At 43.0% G+C, this 23,177-nt stretch overlaps 1 protein-coding gene across 1 annotated transcript in view; it reads right to left on the bottom strand.

Annotated features, from left to right (window-relative positions):
* LOC138852909 (uncharacterized) overlaps positions 1-17,664 on the bottom strand; it is a 43,734-nt gene extending 26,070 nt beyond the window's left edge. The window contains exon 1 of the mRNA XM_070086505.1: positions 17,564-17,664. Within this exon, the coding sequence (XP_069942606.1) occupies positions 17,564-17,649 (86 nt within the window). The 5' untranslated portion in view covers positions 17,650-17,664. The remainder of the gene's footprint in view (positions 1-17,563) is intronic.
* Positions 17,665-23,177: the final 5,513 nt, after the last annotated feature.

Raw genomic sequence — 23,177 nt, 5'->3', positions numbered from 1 at the left:
GTACTCTCCTCATGCCTTCTACAAGGCACAGTACTCTCATCAGGTCTTCTCCAAGGCACAGTACTATCCCCAAGTCTTCTCCAAGGCACAGTACTCTCCTCAGGTCTTCTCCAAGGCACAGTTCTCTCCCCAAGTCTTCTCCAAGGCACAGTACTCTCGCCAAGTCTTCTCTAAGGCACAGTACTATTTAAAAGTCTTCTCCAAGGCACAGTACTCTCATCAGGTCTTCTCCAAGGCACAGTAATCTTTTCAGGTCGTCTCCAAGGCGCAGTACTCTTCAAAGTCTTCTCAAAGACACAGTACTCTCCCCAAGTCTTTTCCAAGGCACAGTACTATCCCTAAGTCTTCTACAAGTCACAGTACTCTCATAACGTCTTCTCCAAGGTGCAGTACTCTCCCCAAATCTTCTCCAAGGCACAGTACTCTCCGCAGGTCTTCTCCAAGGCACAGTACTATCCCCAATTCTTCTCCAAGGCACAATACTCTCCTCAGGTCTTCTCCAAGGCACAGTACTCTCCGCAGGTCTCCTCCTAGGCACAGTTCTCTCCTCAGGTCTTCTCCAAGGCACAGTACTCTCACCAAGCCTTCTACAAGGCACAGTACTCTCATTAGGTCTTCTCCAAGGCACAGTACTCTCACCAAGTCTTCTCCAAGGCAGAGTACTCTCAACAAGTCTTCTCCAAGGCACAGTGCTCTCCCCAAGTCTTCTTCAAGGCACAGTACTCTCATCAGGTCTTCTCCAAGGCACAGTACTCTCCCCAAGTCTTCTTCAAGGCACAGTACTCTCATCAGGTCTTGTCCAAGGCACAGTACTCTCCCCAAGTCTTCTTCAAGGCACAGTTCTCTCCTCAGGTCTTCTCCAAGGCACAGTACTCTCACCAAGTCTTCTCCAAGGCACAGTACTCTCATCAGGTCTTCTCCAAGGCACAGTACTCTCCCCAAGTCTTCTTCAAGGCACAGTACTCTCCCCAACTCTTTTCCAAGGCTCAGTACTCTCCCCAAATCATCTTCAAGGCACAGTACTCTCCTCAGGTCTTCTCCAAGGCACAGTACTCTCCTCATGCCTTCTACAAGGCACAGTACTCTCCTCATGCCTTCTCCAAGGCACAGTACTCACCCCAAGTCTTCTTCAAGGCACAGTACTCTCCTCAAGTCTTCTCCAAGGCACAGTACTCTCCTCAAGTCTTCTACAAGGCACAGTACTCTCCTCATGCCTTCTCCAAGGCACAGTACTCCCCCCAGGTCTTTTCCAAGGCACAGTACACTCCCCAAATCTTCTTCAAGGCACACTACTCTCATCAGGTCTTCTCCAAGGCACAGTACTCTTCTCTGGTCTTCTCCAAGGCGCAGTACTCTCCAAAGTCTTCTTCAAGGCACAGTACTCTCCTCAGGTCTTCTCCAAGGCACAGTACTCTACCCAAGTATTCTCAAAAGCATAGTACTCTCCCCAAGTCTTCTCCTAGGCACAGTACTCTCCCCAAGTCTTCTCCTAGGCACAGTACTCTCCCCAAGACTTCTACAAGGCACAGTACTCTCCTCAGGTCTTCTCCAAAGCACTGTACTCTCCTCAGGTCTTCTCCAAGGCACAGTACTCTCCTCAGGTCTTCTCCAAGGCACAGTACTCTTCTCAGGTCTTCTCCAAGGCACAGTACTCTCCTCAGGTCTTCTCCAAGGCACAGTACTATCGCCAAGTCTTCTCCAAAGTACAGTACTCTCCTCAGGTCTTCTCCAAGGCGCAGTTCTCTCCCCAAGTCTTCTCCAAGGCACAGTACTCTCCCCAAGTCTTCTCCAAGGCACAGTACTATTTCCAAGTCTTCTCCAAGGCACAGTACTCTCATCAGGTCTTCTCCAAGGCACAGTACTTTCCTCAGGTCTTCTCCAAGGCGCAGTACTCTCCAAAGTCTTCTTCAAGGCACAGTACTCTCCTCAGGTCTTCTCCATTCACAGTACTCTCCTCAGGTCTTCTCCAATTCACAGTACTCTCCCCAAGTCTTCTACAAGGCACAGTACTCTCCTCAGGTCTTCTCCAAGGCACAGTACTCTCCCCAAGTCTTCTCAAAGGCACAGTACTCTTATCAGGTCTTGTCCAAGGCACAGTTCTCTCCCCAAGTCTTCTCCAAGGCACAGTACTCTCCTCAGGTCTTCTCCAAGGCAAAGTACTCTCCTCAGCTCGTCTCCAAGGCACAGTACTCTCCCCAAGTCTTCTCAAAGGCACAGTACTCTCATCAGGTCTTCTCCAAGGCTCAGTTCTCTCCCCAAGTCTTCTCCAAGGCACAGTACTCTCCTCAGGTCTTCTCCAAGGCACAGTACTCTCCCCAAGTCTTCTCAAAGGCACAGTACTCTCATCAGGTCTTCTCCAAGGCTCAGTTCTCTCCCCAAGTCTTCTCCAAGGCACAGTACTCTCCTCAGGTCTTCTCCAAGGCACAGTACTCTCCCCAAGTCTTCTCAAAGGCACAGTACTCTCATCAGGTCTTCTCCAACGCACGGTACTCTCCTCAGGTCTTCTCCAAGGCGAAGTACTCTCCAAAATCTTCTTCAAGGCACAGTACTCTCCTCAGGTCTTCTCCAAGGCACAGTACTCTCCCCAAGTCTTCTCCAAGGCACAGTACTCTCCTCAGGTCTTCTCCAAGGCACAGTTCTCTCCCCAAGTCTTCTCCAAGGCACAGTACTCTCCCCAAGTCTTCTCCAAGGCACAGTACTATTTCCAAGTCTTCTCCAAGGCACAGTACTCTCATCAGGTCATCTCCAAGGCACAGTACTCTCCCCAAGTCTTCTCAAATGCACAGTTCTCTCCCCAAGTCTTCTCCAATGCACAGTACTCTCCCCAAGTCTTCTTCAAGGCACAGCACTCTCCAAAGTCTTCTTCAAGGCACAGTACTCTCCTCAAGTCTTCTCCAAGATGCAGTACTCTCCCCAAGTCTTCTCCAAGGCACAGTACTCTTCCCAAGTCTTCTCCAAGGCACAATACTCTCATCAGGTCTTCTCCAAGGCACAGTACTCTCCTCAGGTCTTCTCCAAGGCGCAGTACTCTCCAAAGTCTTCTTCAAGGCACAGTACTCTCCTCACTTCTTCTCCAAGGCACAGTACTCTACCAAAGTCTTCTCCAAGGCACAGTACTCTCCTCAGGACTTCTCCAAGGCACAGTTTTCTCCCCAAGTCTTCTGCAAGGCACAGTACTCTCTTCATGTCTTCTCCAAGGCACAGTACTATTTCCAAGTCTTCTCCAAGGCACAGTACTCTCATCAGGTCATCTCCAAGGCACAGTACTCTCCCCAAGTCTTCTCAAAAGCACAGTTCTCTCCCCAAGTCTTCTCCAAGGCGCAGTACTCTCCCCAAGTCTTCTCCAATGCACAGTACTATTTCCAAGTCTTCTCCAAGGCACAGTACTCTCATCAGGTCTTCTCCAAGGCGAAGTACTCTCCAAAATCTTCTTCAAGGCACAGTACTCTCCTCAGGTCTTCTCCAAGGCACAGTACTCTCCCCAAGTCTTCTCCAAGGCACAGTACTCTCCTCAGGTCTTCTCCAAGGCACAGTTCTCTCCCCAAGTCTTCTCCAAGGCACAGTACTCTCCCCAAGTCTTCTCCAAGGCACAGTACTATTTCCAAGTCTTCTCCAAGGCACAGTACTCTCATCAGGTCATCTCCAAGGCACAGTACTCTCCCCAAGTCTTCTCAAATGCACAGTTCTCTCCCCAAGTCTTCTCCAATGCACAGTACTCTCCCCAAGTCTTCTTCAAGGCACAGCACTCTCCAAAGTCTTCTTCAAGGCACAGTACTCTCCTCAAGTCTTCTCCAAGATGCAGTACTCTCCCCAAGTCTTCTCCAAGGCACAGTACTCTTCCCAAGTCTTCTCCAAGGCACAATACTCTCATCAGGTCTTCTCCAAGGCACAGTACTCTCCTCAGGTCTTCTCCAAGGCGCAGTACTCTCCAAAGTCTTCTTCAAGGCACAGTACTCTCCTCAGATCTTCTCGAAGGTGCAGTACTCTCCAAAGTCTTCTGCAAGGCACAGTACTCTCCTCAGGTCTTCTCCAAGGCACAGTACTCTCCCCAAGTCTTCTCCAAGGCACAGTACTCTCCTCAGGTCTTTTCCTCATCCTCATTTCCAAAACAGAGACTTTAATCATAGCACTTTATAATTATTTACAGATGACACAAGAATCTGCTTGAGAATTTCATCCACTGGATGGTGTAAATCTCCAAGCGATGGCTTCCAGAAAATAATGTGATGTTCAATAAGGACAAAACTGTAGGATATAAATGTACAGCGGAGAATAAAACACATTCTAGCCATACAATAGGCCGATAAGGAACTGTGAAAGACTTAAAAGCGACTATGTCAGAGGATCTTAACTTCAAGGATTACTACAGTGTCATTATCACAATCGCGAGGAAAGCCATAGGATGGATAATGAGAACCTTCAAAACAAGTAATGCCAAGCCAATGATGACCCTTTTTAAACTAATAGTCCTCCCTAGACTGGAATGATGCTGTTCATCAACAACCCCCTTTTAAGGCAGGTAACATTTCAGATCTAGAGAATGAACTTCACGTTTAAGTTCTGTCAAGTACCTTAATTACTGAGAACGTCTTAAAGTTCCATGATCTGTACTCCTTGGAACTCCAACGAGAAAGATACATCATAATTTACACGTGGAAAATCCTAGAGAAATTAGTCAAAAATATCTGCACATAGACATCACTCTTTAAGAAAGGAAATGGCTCTGCAGACTATGCACTATATCCTCAATGTAACACAAGGGTGAGGGACAATACGATAAATGTAAGGGAGATTGTCAGTACCCTTAATCATCTTCAAAATGGAAGTTGATGGATAGGTTAGTAATTTTTCTGGCTTGCCGTGCTGCGTGTGGTCAGCAATAACAGCCTGGTTAATTAGGCCCTGATGTACCGACGGGGTGGGCCCTCGAAACAATCTAAAGGTAGACTTTGTGTAGGTTTAACTCACGCTTATAAGACAGTCAGACTTATTGCACAATCACTGTTATTACAGTCACGCATGCAACGATCAGACTTATAACACAGTTAGACATATAACACAGCCATACTTATAGCAGAGTCAGACTTATAACAGTCACGCTTATAACAGTAGCACTAATAAGCGTGACATAGTCACGCTTGCAAGACACTCACACTTATAACAGTACCACTTATAATACTCACACTTTTATCACAGTAATTTTGACAGAACTCGCAGTTTAATATCACAAACCCGTCATCACTGACTATTAAGATGTAGTTTATTATCACGCATGAATTTCCAACTTACAACGCTCACACCTTGCCGCTTTGTATCCTTTACCCTTCATGAGGTGTGCCTCGATGCCGAGGGAGGGCTCTTGGTTCAAGGAAATTGAGCTACTTTCCTATTTCGTGGCTCAAACCTGATCACCTCCCAACCCCAGATTCTGATCGATGTTCCACTTGGAACACAGGCGAGAGAGATACATAATAACATACACCTGGAAAATCCTAGAGGGATTTGAACCAAACTTGCATACGAAAATCACTCGCTTTGAAAGCAAAAGATTCGGCAGGAGAAGCAACATCCCTTCAATGAAAAGCAGGGGGGACACGAGTACACTGAGAGACAACACAATAAGTGTCAGGGGCTCAAGACTATTTAACTGCCTCCCAGCATAAATAAGGGGGATTACCAATAGACCCCTGGCTGTCTTCAAGAAGGCTCTGGACAGGCACCTAAAGTCAGTACCTGACCAACCGGGGTGTGGTTCATACGTCAGTCTGCATGCGGCCAGCAGTATCAGCCTGGATGATCAGACCCTGATCCACCAAGAGACCCGGTCTCAGACCGAGTCGCGAGGGCGTTGACCTCTGAAACCCTTTCCAGGTAAACTCCAGGTAATAATAATAATCATCCTGAGTTATTATGTCGTAAGCCATGTACTTCAAGTCCGGGAGAAATATTTCCCACCTGTTATCTTCTACACGCCAGTAACGACGCCGACGCTTATACAGAACTCCAGAACCAATGACAACATCAACTCCAGAACCAATGACAACATCAACTCCAGAACCATTGACAACATCAACTCCAGAACCAATGACATCAACTCCAGAACCAATGACAACATCAACTCCAGAACCAATGACAACATCAACTCCAGAACCATTGACAACATCAACTCCAGAACCAATGACAACATCAACTCCAGAACCAATGACAACATCAACTCCAGAACCAATGACATCAACTCCAGAACCAATGACATCAACTCCAGAACCAATGACAACATCAACTCCAGAACCAATGACAACATCAACTCCAGAACCAATGACAACATCAACTCCAGAACCAATGACAACATCAACTCCAGAACCATTGACAACATCAACTCCAGAACCAATGACATCAACTCCAGAACCAATGACAACATCAACACCAGAACCAATGACAACATCAACTCCAGAACCAATGACAACATCAACTCCAGAACCAATGACAACATCAACTCCAGAACCAATGACATCAACTCCAGAACCAATGACATCAACTCCAGAACCAATGACAACATCAACTCCAGAACCAATGACAACATCAACTCCAGAACCAATGACAACATCAACTCCAGAACCAATGACAACATCAACTCCAGAACCATTGACAACATCAACTCCAGAACCAATGACATCAACTCCAGAACCAATGACAACATCAACACCAGAACCAATGACAACATCAACTCCAGAACCAATGACAACATCAACACCAGAACCAATGACAACATCAACACCAGAACCAATGACAACATCAACTCCAGAACCAATGACAACATCAACACCAGAACCAATGACAACTTCAACACCAGAACCAATGACAACATCAACACCAGAACCAATGACAACATCAACACCAGAACCAATGACAACATCAACACCAGAACCAATGACAACATCAACACCAGAACCAATGACAACATCAACACAACACAATAACAACATTTAAGGCCAGGGAAATATTTTAATAACAAACGATTACAAGAGGGTCACTAGAGCTCCATTTCCGATTTACACAATCTGACACGAACACTTCAAAGGGCACATGTTTATTTCTCCACTTAGGAAGATTATAGTGGAAAAGTGAACATGTTATTAGAAGATGAGGGAACTTAAGTGCCTCTTAGTGCCTGAAACAGAGATTAACGTCAGTTTTAATGTATATAAAGACTTAAATTCTTCTTTGTATACGCACCCCTCGGGAAATGTACAACTCTCGGTTCATTTACAATGATAAAACCACTGTAAATATATATACACACTGAAAATCATATAAGTTGTGGTGAGCACACAATTCTAGTCATAGGAATAAAAAAAAAATCTCACGAACGACCGCACTTATGGTGAACAATGGCAAGAAACTTCTGGGAATCCCAGCTATTAACAGGCAGGATGACGCGTCCTCCTCAGCACTGAGAAGCACCTAGCAACTACTGTCTACCTCCCGTCCCTCTCACTCCTTCCTGGAGTTATCCTCTACTTTCTCGTATCAATGCTGACTACACTCCCCTCCCCAGATACTGTACGATCCTGAAGGGCTTCGTATTTCCCATAATACTACTACTAATAATGAGAGTTCTCAATAATTTAAGTGGATAATAACACAGACAGACACAGAATCAGTAAGGGTCATACAGCGGCTGGGAAACAGGAGGTCATGAGGTTGAAGGACAGGGAGGACAAACTCAGTTCACCGGATCAAGAGACCTTCACCAGTATTGACGCAACATATTTCCCTTGTCCGCTCTTCAAGGAAACTTAACCACACGTGATTCCGATTCCTTGTATAACGAGGTCTTAAAATATCAAGGTTAGGTTATATAAGATGTGTCAGGAAACAGAACATAAAAATCTCAAGACATTCCTCGAAGGGAGGAACGAGGTGTAATATGGAGAGTTCTTGGGGAAGGGAGGAAGGAAGGTCAGAGAGTTTAAGGAAAGGATGTCATGGAAACTAACAATTATATGTAAGTAATATGTATTAGCATGCAGTTATTTGCATTTTGTATTGAAATAGAGCTGAAGATCTGAGTAGGCTGTTGATTTTGGAAATGTGCCTAAATTTAGGCTGGTTCTTTATTTAAGTAATAGAAAGTCTTAAGGAAAATCACGGAAGTGTTGGTGGCGGTTTAACTTTTGGAAGATGTATAGATATAAAAAATAAGATAAGTTAAAAATAGCTTGAGAAATTGTTGAAAGCTATATTCTGCATGTATAATTACCATGATTTCTGTTAATGGGAGAAGACTTTGTTATCATCGTTGTGGAATACTTAACCAGGTATTGTTTACAATGCACCTTGACTTGTGCTTTCACTGTTTACCAGGAACTTTGTATTGGTGAATATAATAACGATTTCGGTGGTAATTATTAAACAAATTATGCATAAAAATATCCGTATGTAAAATAAAGGTGAAGAAAAGAGAGTAACTGTAACGTGATGTTGAATATACAAAAGTGTATAGTAGACTATACATTAAGTGCACTTCCTGTATCCCGTGGTGTTGAGGCTGTGAACTCAGGAGTGGCAGACGAGAGAGAGAGAGAGAGAGAGAGAGAGAGAGAGAGAGAGAGCAAACATCACACAGTAAGGTTGTGTTTCCGGATGGCTCCGTCTATATTCACTACTAATATGTACCAGAAACACACAGTTGTACTGATGTGTGTGACCAGTGAGCCGTGAGTAGGGTGTTTGTAGGTGGGTAAATGTACATACATGATAATATTGTAACCGACTACTTAAATTATACCGTGTTTGTTCCACCCATATTGTTGAGTTTATATTTAGTAATACTTATAGCCTCGTTTTAGGTCGATGTAGCCTGACATGGAAGTCCAGTTATAAAGTTCAGTGTTGCTGAGGGGAGCCGCATATATTATGTTGGAACATGGAGGTGTGTAAGATAACCTGTGACTCCTTATATAATTGTTGTCGAAATACAGTGGCGGTGGTGAGTTACGACAAGGACGATCAAGGAATTTAGGGGACGGAATGATGGTCATAAATTTTGGGAAGGGCTATGTGGGAGAGATAGATCAAAGAAGACTTGGAAGTAGACACCGAGGCTGTGTGCTCAGAACTATGTACTGCTAACTAGGTTAACTGTATTTATCAACGATAAAAAAACAGGGGGCTCTCTCCACCCCCTGCTCCCTTTGGCCACTGCCGACAAAAAAACGGGGAAATATCTACTATACCATATTTGACAATAATGTATGGAACTAACAGAACAGTGCGTCCAAGTGATTCTACGTCTGGATGCAACCGGTATTTCTGTTACTGTCACAATTCTCTACTTCTAACACTGTTACCATTACTGACGCTGTTGTCTCATTCAGTCGCTGGATAAATCTCATGAATCTGTTGACTTTAGATTGTCCCAAGTGTTGAATGTATGCGACACTGCATGGATTTAGTGTGGATGTGGTAAAGGGTTGAGTGAGGCAGCGAGTGTCAGGGCAACATCTCGCTATTATCTTCCCTCCCCATACCTTACAGCATACTTTACAGTATACCTATATATATATATATATATATATATATATATATATATATATATATATATATATATATATATATATATATATATATATATATATACAGAAAACTTAAATTTCTTCAAGATATATTGCAAAATTATTCATGCTCATTCTTTTCCTATCTTCTCAATGTCAACATGTTTATTTCTGTCTCCAGCCGCATCTACTTCACATTTTTCCTACACACAACACAACATATCTACGCTCCTTACTGCAGTATCCTTATTCGTCCCACTTACTACATTGCCTGCCGCTTACCTGCCTGCAAAGACACTTGAAACCTAACGGCAAGTAAAGGAACACATAGGCAACTAATGCAACATCTTATTGCGGCAACGTTATATATATATATATATATATATATATATATATATATATATATATATATATATATATATATATATATATATATATATATATATATATATATATATATATGTGTGTGTGTGTGTGTGTGTACTCACCTAGTTGTACTCACCTAGTTGAGGTTGCGGGGGTCGAGTCCGAGCTCCTGGCCCCGCCTCTTCACTGATCGCTACTAGGTCACTCTCCCTGAGCCGTGAGCTTTATCATACCTCTGCTTAAAGCTATGTATGGATCCTGCCTCCACTACATCGCTTCCCAAACTATTCCACTTACTGACTACTCTGTGGCTGAAGAAATACTTCCTAACATCCCTGTGATTCATCTGTGTCTTCAGCTTCCAATTGTGTCCCCTTGTTACTGTGTCCAATCTCTGGAACATCCTGTCTTTGTCCACCTTGTCAATTCCTCTCAGTATTTTGTATGTCGTTATCATGTCCCCCCTATCTCTCCTGTCCTCCAGTGTCGTCAGGTTGATTTCCCTTAACCTCTCCTCGTAGGACATACCTCTTAGCTCTGGGACTAGTCTTGTTGCAAACCTTTGCACTTTCTCTAGTTTCTTTACGTGCTTGGCTAGGTGTGGGTTCCAAACTGGTGCCACATACTCCAATATGGGCCTAACGTACACGGTGTACAGGGTCCTGAACGATTCCTTATTAAGATGTCGGAATGCTGTTCTGAGGTTTGCTAGGCGCCCATATGCTGCAGCAGTTATTTGGTTGATGTGCGCTTCAGGAGATGTGCCTGGTGTTATACTCACCCCAAGATCTTTTTCCTTGAGTGAGGTTTGTAGTCTCTGACCCCCTAGACTGTACTCCGTCTGCGGCCTTCTTTGCCCTTCCCCAATCTTCATGACTTTGCACTTGGTGGGATTGAACTCCAGGAGCCAATTGCTGGACCAGGTCTGCAGCCTGTCCAGATCCCTTTGTAGTTCTGCCTGGTCTTCGATCGAGTGTATTCTTCTCATCAACTTCACGTCATCTGCAAACAGGGACACCTCAGAGTCTATTCCTTCCGTCATGTCGTTCACAAATACCAGAAACAGCACTGGTCCTAGGACTGACCCCTGCGGGACCCCGCTGGTTACAGGTGCCCACTCTGACACCTCGCCACGTACCATGACTCGCTGCTGTCTTCCTGACAAGTATTCCCTGGTCCATTGTAGTGCCTTCCCTGTTATCCCTGCTTGGTCCTCCAGTTTTTGCACCAATCTCTTGTGTGGAACTGTGTCAAACGCCTTCTTGCAGTCCAAGAAAATGCAATCCACCCACCCCTCTCTCTCTTGTCTTACTGCTGTCACCATGTCATAGAACTCCAGTAGGTTTGTGACACAGGATTTCCCGTCCCTGAAACCATGCTGGCTGCTGTTGATGAGATCATTCCTTTCTAGGTGTTCCACCACTCTTCTCCTGATAATCTTCTCCATGATTTTGCATACTATACATGTCAGTGACACTGGCCTGTAGTTTAATGCTTCATGTCTGTCTCCTTTTTTAAAGATTGGGACTACGTTTGCTGTCTTCCATGCCTCAGGCAATCTCCCTGTTTCGATAGATGTATTGAATATTGTTGTTAGGGGTACACATAGCGCCTCTGCTCCCTCTCTCAATACCCATGGGGAGATGTTATCTGGCCCCATTGCCTTTGAGGTATCTAGCTCACTCAGAAGCCTCTTCACTTCTTCCTCGGTTGTGTGCACTGTGTCCAGCACTTGGTGGTGTGCCCCACCTCTCCGTCTTTCTGGAGTCCCTTCTGTCTCCTCTGTGAACACTTCTTTGAATCTCTTGTTGAGTTCTTCACATACTTCACGGTCATTTCCTGTTGTCTCTCCTCCTTCCTTCCTTAGCCTGATTACCTGGTCCTTGACTGTTGTTTTCCTCCTGATGTGGCTGTACAACAGTTTCGTGTCAGATTTGGCTTTCGCTGCTATGTCATTTTCATATTGTCTTTGGGCCTCCCTTCTTATCTGTGCATATTCGTTTCTGGCTCTACGACTGTTCTCCTTATTCTCCTGGGTCCTTTGCCTTCTATATTTCTTCCATTCCCTAGCACACTTGGTTTTTGCCTCCCTGCACCTTTGGGTAAACAATGGGCTCATCCTGGCTTTTTCATTACTCCTGTTACCCTTGGGTACAAACCTCTCCTCAGCCTCCTTGCATTTTGTTGCTACATATTCCATCATCTCATTAACTGGCTTCCCTGCCAGTTCTCTGTCCCACTGAACCCCGTTCAGGTAGTTCCTCATTCCTGTGTAGTCCCCTTTCTTGTAGTTTGGCTTCATTCGTCCTGGCCTTCCTGCTTCTCCCTCCACTTGTAGCTCTACTGTGTATTCGAAGCTTAAAACCACATGGTCACTGGCCCCAAGGGGTCTTTCATATGTGATGTCCTCGATATCTGCACTACTGAAGGTGAATATTAAGTCCAGCCTTGCTGGTTCATCCTCTCCTCTCTCTCTTGTAGTGTCCCTTACGTGTTGGTACATGAAGTTCTCCAGTACCACCTCCATCATCTTAGCCCTCCATGTATCTTGGCCCCCATGTGGGTCCAAGTTCTCCCAATCGATCTCCTTGTGGTTAAAGTCACCCATGATCAGGAGCTTTGCCCTGCATGCATGAGCTCTTCTGGCCACTCTAGCCAGTGTGTCAACCATCGCTCTATTGCTCTCGTCGTACTCTTGCCTTGGCCTCCTGCTGTTCTGTGGTGGGTTATACATCACTGCTATTACCACCTTGGGACCTCCAGAGTGAAGTGTTCCCACTATGTAATCACTTTCTTCTCCGCTATCTCCTCTCTCCAGCTCATCAAAATTCCAGCGATTTTTGATCAGCAACGCCACTCCTCCACCCCCCTGTTCCCTCTGTCTTTCCTCAGGATTTGGTCTGTTATCATACCTGTAAGCTTGGTTTCTGTGAGAGCTATGATGTCCGGTGATGCTTCTTTGACTCTTTCGTGCCACTCTTCCCACTTATTTGTTATTCCATCAGCGTTTGTGTACCATACCTTCAGTTTCCTTTCCAACACTGTGGTTTGGGGGGCCTGTGAGGGTGGGAGACCTGGTGTGTGTGTGTGTGTGTGTGTGTGTGTGTGTGTGTGTGTGTGTGTGTGGGTGTGTGTGTGTGTGTAAACATAGGAGGAGAAACATTTAGAGAAAATATTGTCGGCAAGTTTGGGGTGCCAAGTGTTAATGAAAATGGGAGCCCTTTGATTGAACTTTGAATATAAAGGGGTTTAGTTATAAGTAGTATGTATTTTAAGAAAAAGACGATAAATAAGTATACAAGATATGATGTAGGGCGTAATGACAGTAGTTTGTTGGATTATGTACTGGTAGATAAAACACTGTTGAGTAGACTTCAGGATGTACATGTTTATAGAGGGGCCACAGATATATCAGATCACTTTCTTGTTGTAGCTACAGTGAGGGGTAAAAGGTAGATGGGAGAGAGAGGTGAAGATTTATACACTAAAGGAGGAGGCAGTTAAGGTAAGATATAAACAACTGTTGGAGTATAGATGGGCTTGTGAGAGTATAGGCAATGGGGTCGAAGTTGTATGGGGCAGGTTTAAAAAAGTACATAGTGTTAGAGTGTTCAGCAGAAGTTTGTGGTTACAGTAAAGTGGGAGCGGGAAGGAAGAAGAGCGATTGGTGGAATGATGATGTAAAGGGAGAAAAAGTTAGTGTATGAGAGGTTTTTACAAATTAGAAGTGATGCAAGGAGGGAAGAGTATATGGAGAGAAAAAGAGAGGTTAAGAGAATGGTGAAGCAATGTAAAAAGAGAGCAAATGTGAGAGTGGGTGAGTTGGTATCAACAAATTTTGTTGAATATAAGAAAAAGTTTTGGAGTGAGATTAATAAGTTGAGGAAGCCTAGGGAACAAATGGATTTGACAGTTAAAAAATATGAGAGGAGAGTTATTAAATGGAGAGTTAGAGGCATCTGGAAGATGGAGGGAATATTTTGAGGAATTGTTAAATGTTGATGAAGATAGGGAAGCTGTGATTTCGTGTATAAGGCAAGAAGGAATAACTAACATCTTGTAGGAGTGAGGAAGAGCCAGTTGTGAGTGAGGGGGAAATTTCAAGAAGTAGTGGGTAGAATGAAAGGGGGTAAGGCAGCTGGGATTGATGGGATAAAGATAGAAATGTTAAAAGCAGGTGGGGATATAGTTTTGGTGTGGTTGGTGCTATTATATAATATATGTATGGAAGAGGGTAAGGTACCTAGGGATTGGCAGAGAGCATGCATAGTTCCTTTGTATAAAGGCAAAGGGGATAAAGGAGAGTGCAAAAATTATAAGCGAATAAGACTGTTGAGTATACCTGGTAAAGTGTATGGTAAGACGGAGAATAGGATAGCAGATGAACAAGGAGGCTTTAGGAAAGGTAGGGGGTGTGTAGACCAGGTGTTTACAGTGAAACATAGGTGAACAGTTTTTAGATAAGGCTAAAGAGGTTTTTGTGGCATTAATGGATTTGGAAAAGGCAAATGACAGGGTGGATAGAGGGACAATGTGGCAGATGTTGCTGGTGTATGGTATAGGAGGTAGGTTACTGAAAGCAGTGAAGAGTTTTTACGAGGATAGTGAGGCTCAGATGAGAGTATGTAGGAGGGAGGGAGATATACCTTGGTATCTTTATTCTTGATTAAGATGCTCAGATATTCCTCTTGTGTCTAATTCATAAACTTGTCGGCATTACTCTAAAAGCACAACTTTTGTGTTGCAAGTGTCGAATTGGTAGTTGGAAAGGGCTGTTTCGCTTGGGGTAGTGACAGCCACATATACTGCAGAGGAGGTAACATCAGTGTAGAGATTTGTGTACAGACTGAGCATAGGAATAAATATGTAGGAGATCACTACTGGAGAGGGTGTTGGTGTCATGTAACTTTGTAGTATGAGATGCGCGGTATTCTTCCCTGCAGGTGGGGTTGAGTTATAATCTGGTTATATGACATTCATTCTTTCCTTTTGAAACCCATGATTTCACTTTCCCAAAGGAAAACGGGAAGGGATTAGTTACAGTACGAATCACTGTGATCTTTTTTCTCAGAGATTGACATTATTTTTGTAATTTACAAAATTTTCTTATGGGTTACCAAAGCACCAGCATTTGTGAACCTGTTGCATGTTTGAATTCTCTCACCAGCAAGTACAAAATGGGGTAAAGTTCGTGGATATTGTGTTATTTAGCTTGGGTAGCATCTTCGAGCAGGGCAGCTATTTTAGACATTGTTGATTGGAAGTTGTTGTAATTTTAATTGATTCAGTCTTGCTGTAACTGTATTAGCTATGACAACAGTTGTACAGAATCAGCTGAGGGAGGAATGTTTGTGCATAGTCGCCACAATCCTGTCAGTGGCCTGGAGATACCTTATATTAAACCGGTTTGATAAGCGTCATAGACTATTATGATGCACATCCCACATGTTAGAGAGTGGAAATAGATGCCTTAGTCTTTATGTATCATGAGTTCTTGTGTAAATATGTGGCCATTTAGGTTTGCTTCGGAATTCGTTGTTTGCTGTCAGGAAAATCCTGTCCATACTGTAAGACTCAGGAAATCGTAACACGATTGCAGACAATTCATTGTTGAAACCTCACCTGTTCCGTGATTTATATTTGGAAGAACTCTGTTAGTGGGAGAGGTTTCAAGGTAGTGTGTTTCGTAGTGAGTGATCAAGGTGTTATATCAGCATCAACGCTTGCCTGTCGCCATTTCTTGTCCTTTGATGTGAAGATCAAGTCAGTACCACATTCGGAAAACAAGTGCCCAAAAGAGGTTCCAGGTCTTGACTAGGTTTCATGGTTGTGCGGCGGTCGGTAGAGGGTGTTCCAGGAACTTGGGATCCAGGAGAACTAGGTACAATTTTGTTCATAATGGGGCAGTTCGGAGAACAAACGAAAAGAAACCATCTTCGCACCGTCAATCAGTCACCACTAATACTGCTATTTGCTAAATGAAACAACCTGTTATCCTACATGGTATACAATACTAGGATGCAACCACCAAAACTGACAGACAAATTTGGCAGAACCGTTTGTTTAGGCATCAGCACTAATTAGGTAACTGTCTGGCATCATACATACAGTAAAGAAAGCAACAAAAGAGTCACGAATCTTCAGATTCCACTTCATAATACACAGGTGACCTCCATCAGAGGTCCGGCCAGATGGTCAATAACATGAACATCGTAATAAAGTTGGTAGAATTACCGACAATATGTAAAGTAAAAGGACACAAGTGCAACTAATGTGACATTTATTGTAGCAACGTTTCGCTCTCCAGGAGCTTTATCAAGCCATTACAAACAATACATGGACACAGAGGGTATATAAAGGCTCAGAGTGAGGTGAATACTAGTGAGGTACCATTTCGATGTTCACTAGTGGTAGTAGTAGTAGTAGTAGTGGTAGTGACAAAAGCAATTAATTCGTACATGAGTAAAAGGATATAAAAGCTATTACTTGGGTAACATAAAAATAAGTTGGACAAATATAAACTGGAAAGAGGCAGCTTGTTTCAGTGTTCACTCTCTGTGCTTTGTGTAGTATAACAGGAGAGACTATGTGATGCCATCACATAGTCTCTCCTGTTATACTACACAAAGCACAGAGAGTGAACACTGAAACAAGCTGCCTCATTCCAGTTCATATTTGTCCAACCTATTTTTATGTTACCCAAGTAATAGCTTTTATATCCTTTTACTCATGTACGAATTAATTGCTTTTGTCACTACCACTACTACTACTACTACTACCACTAGTGAACATCGAAATGGTACCTCACTAGTATTCACCTCACTCTGAGCCTTTATATACCCTCTGTGTCCATGTATTGTTTGTAATGGCTTGATAAAGCTCCTGGAGAGCGAAACGTTGCTACAATAAATGTCACATTAGTTGCACTTGTGTCCTTTTACTTAACATGAACATCAAAATGGTATACAATACCGACAGGTTGTTAGGTAAGACACATATGCAACAGTTAGACAACTTTATTCCGAAACGTTTCGCCTACACAGTAGGCTTCTTCAGTCGAATACAGAAAATAGGCAGGAACAGTAGAGATGTGAAGACGATGTAATCAGTCCATCACCCTTGTAGTCGAAGAATTTGAGGTTGTCAGTCCCTCGGCCTGGAGAAGTTCAGTTCCATAGTCAGGAACTATCTGAAGATCAAGCGACAGTGCGGAGACTTAAATACTGTGGGAAGGAGAGGTGCAGAGTAGTAGTAGTAGTAGTGAGAATGTAACCACTGAAGAAGCCTACTGTGTAGGCGAAACGTTTCGGAATAAAGTTGTCTAACTGTTGCATATGTGTCTTACCTAACAACTGGTCAATAACATCTCATTAATGGGTCATCTGACACGCTCCAAGTTGATCGAAATTCCAATTGGATGACTAAGATAACAAAAATATCACCTCAAACAACCGACAGTGATATATTTTCCTTCCATCTAGAAGATGAATTTCACATATGGGAACATATCACTAATACAAAGCCAAAAAGAGAACTAGGGCCAAGGAATATTTAGGTTCATTCCGGAGAAGGGAAGGAAAGGTTCACTTTCTCGGGTCAAAGTCGGTCATCAGGGCCAGGGACTCACCATGAAGGGTACCTACCTCGAGGGGGAAGATAAAAGAAGTATCCAGTGCACGACCCACATCCTGGCCAGGATGCTTGACCTAAATTCGTCCCCACCAAACATTCTGTGCTTTTCTTTGACGTTTCTGCCATGGATGACGTCTTCATGCTGGAAAAGGGATTTTCATCCGGGAAATCGCAGTTACCTTTCCCTTTCCCGAGTGAAATATAATTAGCTCTAATTCCTGCTGCGCTTTAATCCCATACGGATTTAGCGCTTCTCATGAATATATATAATATATATCAATGATCTTGATGAGGGAATTATTAGTGATATGAGCAAATTCGCCGATGACACAAAGATAGGTAGGATAATTGATTCAAACGTAGATGTTAGGGAACTTCAGGAGGATTTAAACAAACTCTATTCTTGGTCAGAAAAGTGGCAGATGCAGTTCAATGTAGATAAATGCAAGGTTCTGAAGCTTGGGAGTGTCCATAACCCTAGCACTTATAAGTTAAATAATGTAGAACTTAGCCATACAGATTGCGAAAAGGACTTGGGGGTTATGGTAAGCAGCAACCTTAAACCAAGACAGCAATGCCTAAGCGTACGTAATAAGGCAAATAGATTACTGGGATTTATATCAAGAAGTGTAAGCAACAGAAGTCCAGAGGTCATACTGCAGCTTTATACATCATTAGTAAGGCCTCACCTAGATTATGCAGCTCAATTCTGGTCTCCATATTACAGAATGGACATAAATTCGTTAGAAAACATTCAGCGTAGGATGACTAAATTAATACATAGCATTAGAAATCTTCCTTATGAAGAAAGATTGAAGACTCTTAAGTTACATTCACTTGTTAGACGAAGAATGAGGGGAGACCTGATCGAAGTGTATAAGTGGAAGATAGGTATTAATAAAGGGGATATTAACAAGGTCTTGAGGATGTCTCTCCAAGAGAGAACCCGCAGTAATGGATTTAAATTAGATAAGTTTAGATTTAGAAAGGACATAGGAAAGTATTGGTTTGGAAATAGGGTAGTAGATGAGTGGAACAGTCTACCTAGTTGGGTTATTGAGGCTAGGACTTTGAGTAGTTTCAAATTTAGGTTGGATAAGTACATGAGTGGGATGGGTTGGATTTGAGTGGGACTTGCACATCAGAGCTTATTTCTTGGTAGCATTGAAAATTGGGTTGGTCAAATGTTTGTTAGTGGGATAAATTGTAAAGGACCTGCCTAGTATGGGCCGGCAGGCCTCCTGCAGTGTTCCTCCTTTCTTATGTTCTTATGTAATATAAAAATATCATGGAAAAATACCTAAAATTATTTTGAAACGTAACACTGGTAATTTGGCAAAGATTTAAAAATATATTTTTTCCCAATTGAAAATAACAAAGGAAATCTCAAAGATAATATAATTTCGATTACAATAGACAGGAAGCAACTCAGACCAGGACCTTGGGATCTGCTGCATCATGAATGTATACACAGCTATATATCATACAAACGTTCAGTGGGCAGGAGTGGTGTGTGTGTGTGTGTGTGTGTGTGTGTGTGTGTGTGTGTGTGTGTGTGTGTGTGTGTGTGTGTGTGTGTGTGAGAGAGAGAGAGAGAGAGAGAATGATCAACTGACTTCATCATAATGCTGTACGAATGTGTTCCATGGGGATAAATGAATGTGTTCCTGGGGATAAATGATCTCAGATGGAGTGATGTTCTGGAGAAGAGTACAGACAGTCGGGGTTGAAACACTCTGTACGAGGCACAAGTACGCTCACACCTTGAGTATGCTCCACTTTCTTGGTTTGCCTGCCCCCCTCCCCTCTCATCTGCGGCTGCTTGACAGAGTAGAGAACAGAGCAAGACGTCTCATCTCTCGCCTGGACCCATCCTGGATACATCTGTCATTTCAGCAGAGCCTTCAACATAGGAGCGATGTGGGTGGCCTTACTGTTATGTACAAGGCAAATATTGTAAAAGTACCACACTTGGATCCACTTCGAGGACAGCGTGAAACAAGCTTCTATACCACAAGACGGGCAGAAAGCAGCAACTTCACTCTGGCTGTACCCTTCTCCAGAACATCACCCCATCTGAGATCATATATCCCCAGGATGACTCGAGTATGGAACACATTCGTACAGCATTATGATGTCAACGAGATAAAGTCAGTTGATCAAATGAAAATGCTGGCCCACAGATGGCTCCAACTTCATCCTGTTCCCTACTTAAATGTCTCATAACAATAAAAATGCTATGTAAAGTAAAAGGACACAAGTGCAACTAATGTGACATTTATTGTAGCAACGTTTCGCTCTCCAGGAGCTTTATCAAGCTCCTGGAGAGCGAAACGTTGCTACAATAAATGTCACATTAGTTGCACTTGTGTCCTTTTACTTTACATATTGTCGGTAATTCTACCAACTTTATTACAATAAAAATGCTTTCAAATGAGCTGATGTAGGTAACAGCTCTTAGCTTGCCAATAAACCTAGGGATCTTTAACCTAACCTTGTTAAATCTTGTGTAAAAAAAGGAGAGAGAGAGAGAGAGAGAGAGAGAGGGGGGGGTGGAGAGAGGGAGAGAGAATAAGAGATGAAGAGCGAGTGCGCTTACTGGCAAGAATACTGGTGAAGGAGTTCAATGACAGAACTAGATGCCTTAATATTTATAAGAACAGCGATAGAAGAATTGATCACAGTTGCTATATTTAGCACGACCATCACCACAACCTTTATTTCTATTATAAGAACATAAGAAAGAAGAAACACTGCAACAGGCCTACTGGCCCATGCGAGGCAGGTCCAATTCACCCACCGGCTGAAGCAAATGCCTTAAGGTAGTCAGATCAGGTCACATTCACTAAGGAAGGACCACGGCAAATATCAAAAGCTAGTCAGGTCCAACTTACACCCACCCACACCCTCTCATGTATTTATCCAACCTATTTTTAAAACTACACAACGTCTTAGCTCCTATGACGGTACTCGGGAGTTTGTTCCACTCATCCACAACTCTATTACCAAACCAGTGCTTTCCTATATACTTACTGAATCTGAATTTTTCCAACTTAAATCCATTGCTGCGAGTCCTGTCTTGGCTAGATATTTCTAGCACGCTATCTACATCCTCTTTATTAATTCCTATTTTCCATTTATACACTTCATTCATATCCCCCCTAATTCTACGCCTTTCTAGAGAGTGCAGATTTAGGGCCCTCAGTCTATCCTCATAGGGAAGATTTCTGATACATGGGATCAACTTTGTCATCCTCCTCTGTACGTTTTCCAGTGCATTTATATCCATTCTGTAATACGGTGACCAGAACTGAGCAACATAGTCTAAATGAGGCATAACCAAGGATATACAGGGATGAAGAACACCCTGTGAACTCCTATTATTTATACTTCTTGATATGGAGCTTTGGCTGTATCAGTTCAAGGCTGCATCAGTGTCAAGGGTAGCTGAAATTCCATCAATAAAGATCGAGAACCAAAACCTAGTCATTGTGGTTGTATATAAGCCACCAGATGCAAACTCCCAACAGTTCAAGGAACAGCTGCTGAAAATTGATTACTGTCTGGAAAGCCTTCCAGCTCCATCCCCAAACATCTTACTGGTTGGTGATTTCAACCTAAGGCATACAAAATGGAAGAATGTAGCAAATGTTATAGCTCAAACAATCCCCAGAGGTAGTGCAGATGAAAGGTCACACACACAGGAGCTACTAAGTCTCTGCGAAAAACACACCTTAAGCCAGCAGATAGTGGAGCCAACAAGACTAGAAAACACACTTGACCTTATCTTCAAAAAAAATGAGGACCTGATAAGAGACATAAGAATATCAAAAACAACTAATTCCAATCACAACCTAATCAAAGTTCAGACGTACATGCATAGGGGTCTTGATCAGCAGAATGCATGTACCTGTGAAGGTGTCTTCACAAAATACAACTTCAACAACAAGAACATCAACTGGGACCAGGTAAACCATGTCCTAAATGAAACATGTTGGGAAGATGTCTTAAATGACATGGATCCAAACCAGTGCCTTGAAAGGATCAACTTCCTGGCAGCTGAAGCATGTTCTAAGCATATTCCACTAAGAAAGAAGAGGAGCAGGAGTAAACTGGAGAGAGAAAGATGCTCTCTCTACAGAAGACGACGAAGAATCACTGAGCTCCTCAGGAACGCTAGAATATCTGATACACGAAAGGATGCGCTGACCAGGGAAGTGGAAACTATCGAACTTAAGTTAAATGACTCTTACAGGAACCAGGAGAGACAGGAGGAGCCTAAAGCTATTAGTGAAATTGAAAGAAATTCGAAATATTTCTTTTCATATGCCAAAAAAAAGGCAAATACCACATCCAGTATCGGGCCCTTGCACAGACAGGATGAGACTTACACAGATGACAACAAGGAAATGAGTGAAATACTGAAATCCCAGTACGACTCTGTGTTTAGTGAGCCATTAATCAGTCTGAGGATCGACGACCCAAATGAGTTCTTCATGAATGAGCCTCAAAACTCTATAATTGTATGCCAGATTTCCGACATTACCCTAACTCCGATAGACTTCGAAAAAGCCATTGACAACATGCCCATGCACTCAGCCCCGGGCCCAGACTCGTGGAACTCTGTATTCATTAAGAACTGCAAGAAACCCCTCTCGTGTGCCCTAAGTACACTATGGAGGAGGAACTTGGATATGGGTGAAATTCCACAGTCACTTAAAACATCATAAAAATCTTTGAAAGAGTGCTAAGAAGCAGGATTGCAAATCACCTGGATTCCCAAAATCTGCACAATCCAGGGCAACATGGGATCAGGGCAGGTCGCTCCTGTCTCTCACAACTACTGGATCACTATGATATGGCCTTGCATGCACTGGAAGAAAATCAGAATGCAGATGTAATATACACAGACTTTGCAAAAGCATTTAACAAATGCGATCATGGCGTAATAGCCCATAAAATATGTGCTAAAGGAATAACTGGGAAAGTGGGGAGATGATCTTCAACTTCCTAACAAATCGAACACAAAGAGTAGTGGTCAACAGAGTTAAATCGGAGGCTGCCATAGTGAAGAGCTCTGTTCCACAAGGCACAGTACTCGCCCCCATCTTATTCCTCATCCTCACATCAGACATAAACAGAGATATACACCACAGCACCGTATCATCCTTTGCGGATGATACTAGGATCTGCATGTGACTGTCATCTGCTGAGGACGCTGTTAACCTCCAAGAAGATATAAACAAAGTTTTCCAGTGGGCAACGGTAAACAATATGATGTTCAATGAGGACAAATTCCAACTACTCCGTTATGGTAAACTGGAGGAGATAATAACTAGAACAGAGTATACTACAAACTCTGGCCATACAATAGAGCGGAAAAATAATGTAAGGGACCTGGGAGTAGTAATGTCTGAGGATCTCACTTTCAAGGATCACAACAGTGCCACGATCACAAGAGCAAAGAAAATGATAGGATGGATAATGAGAACGTTCAAAACGAGAGATGGCAAGCCAATGAAGATCCTTTTCAAATCATTATTCTCTCCAGGCTGGAATACTGCTGTACATTAACATCTCCATTCAAAGCAGGTGAAATTGCAGATCTAGAGAGTGTACAGAGAT

This window comes from Cherax quadricarinatus, chromosome 18, assembly GCF_038502225.1.
Source record: "Cherax quadricarinatus isolate ZL_2023a chromosome 18, ASM3850222v1, whole genome shotgun sequence".
Classification (NCBI taxonomy): Eukaryota; Metazoa; Arthropoda; class Malacostraca; order Decapoda; family Parastacidae; genus Cherax; species Cherax quadricarinatus.
This window is presented reverse-complemented; position numbering and strand designations above follow the sequence as displayed.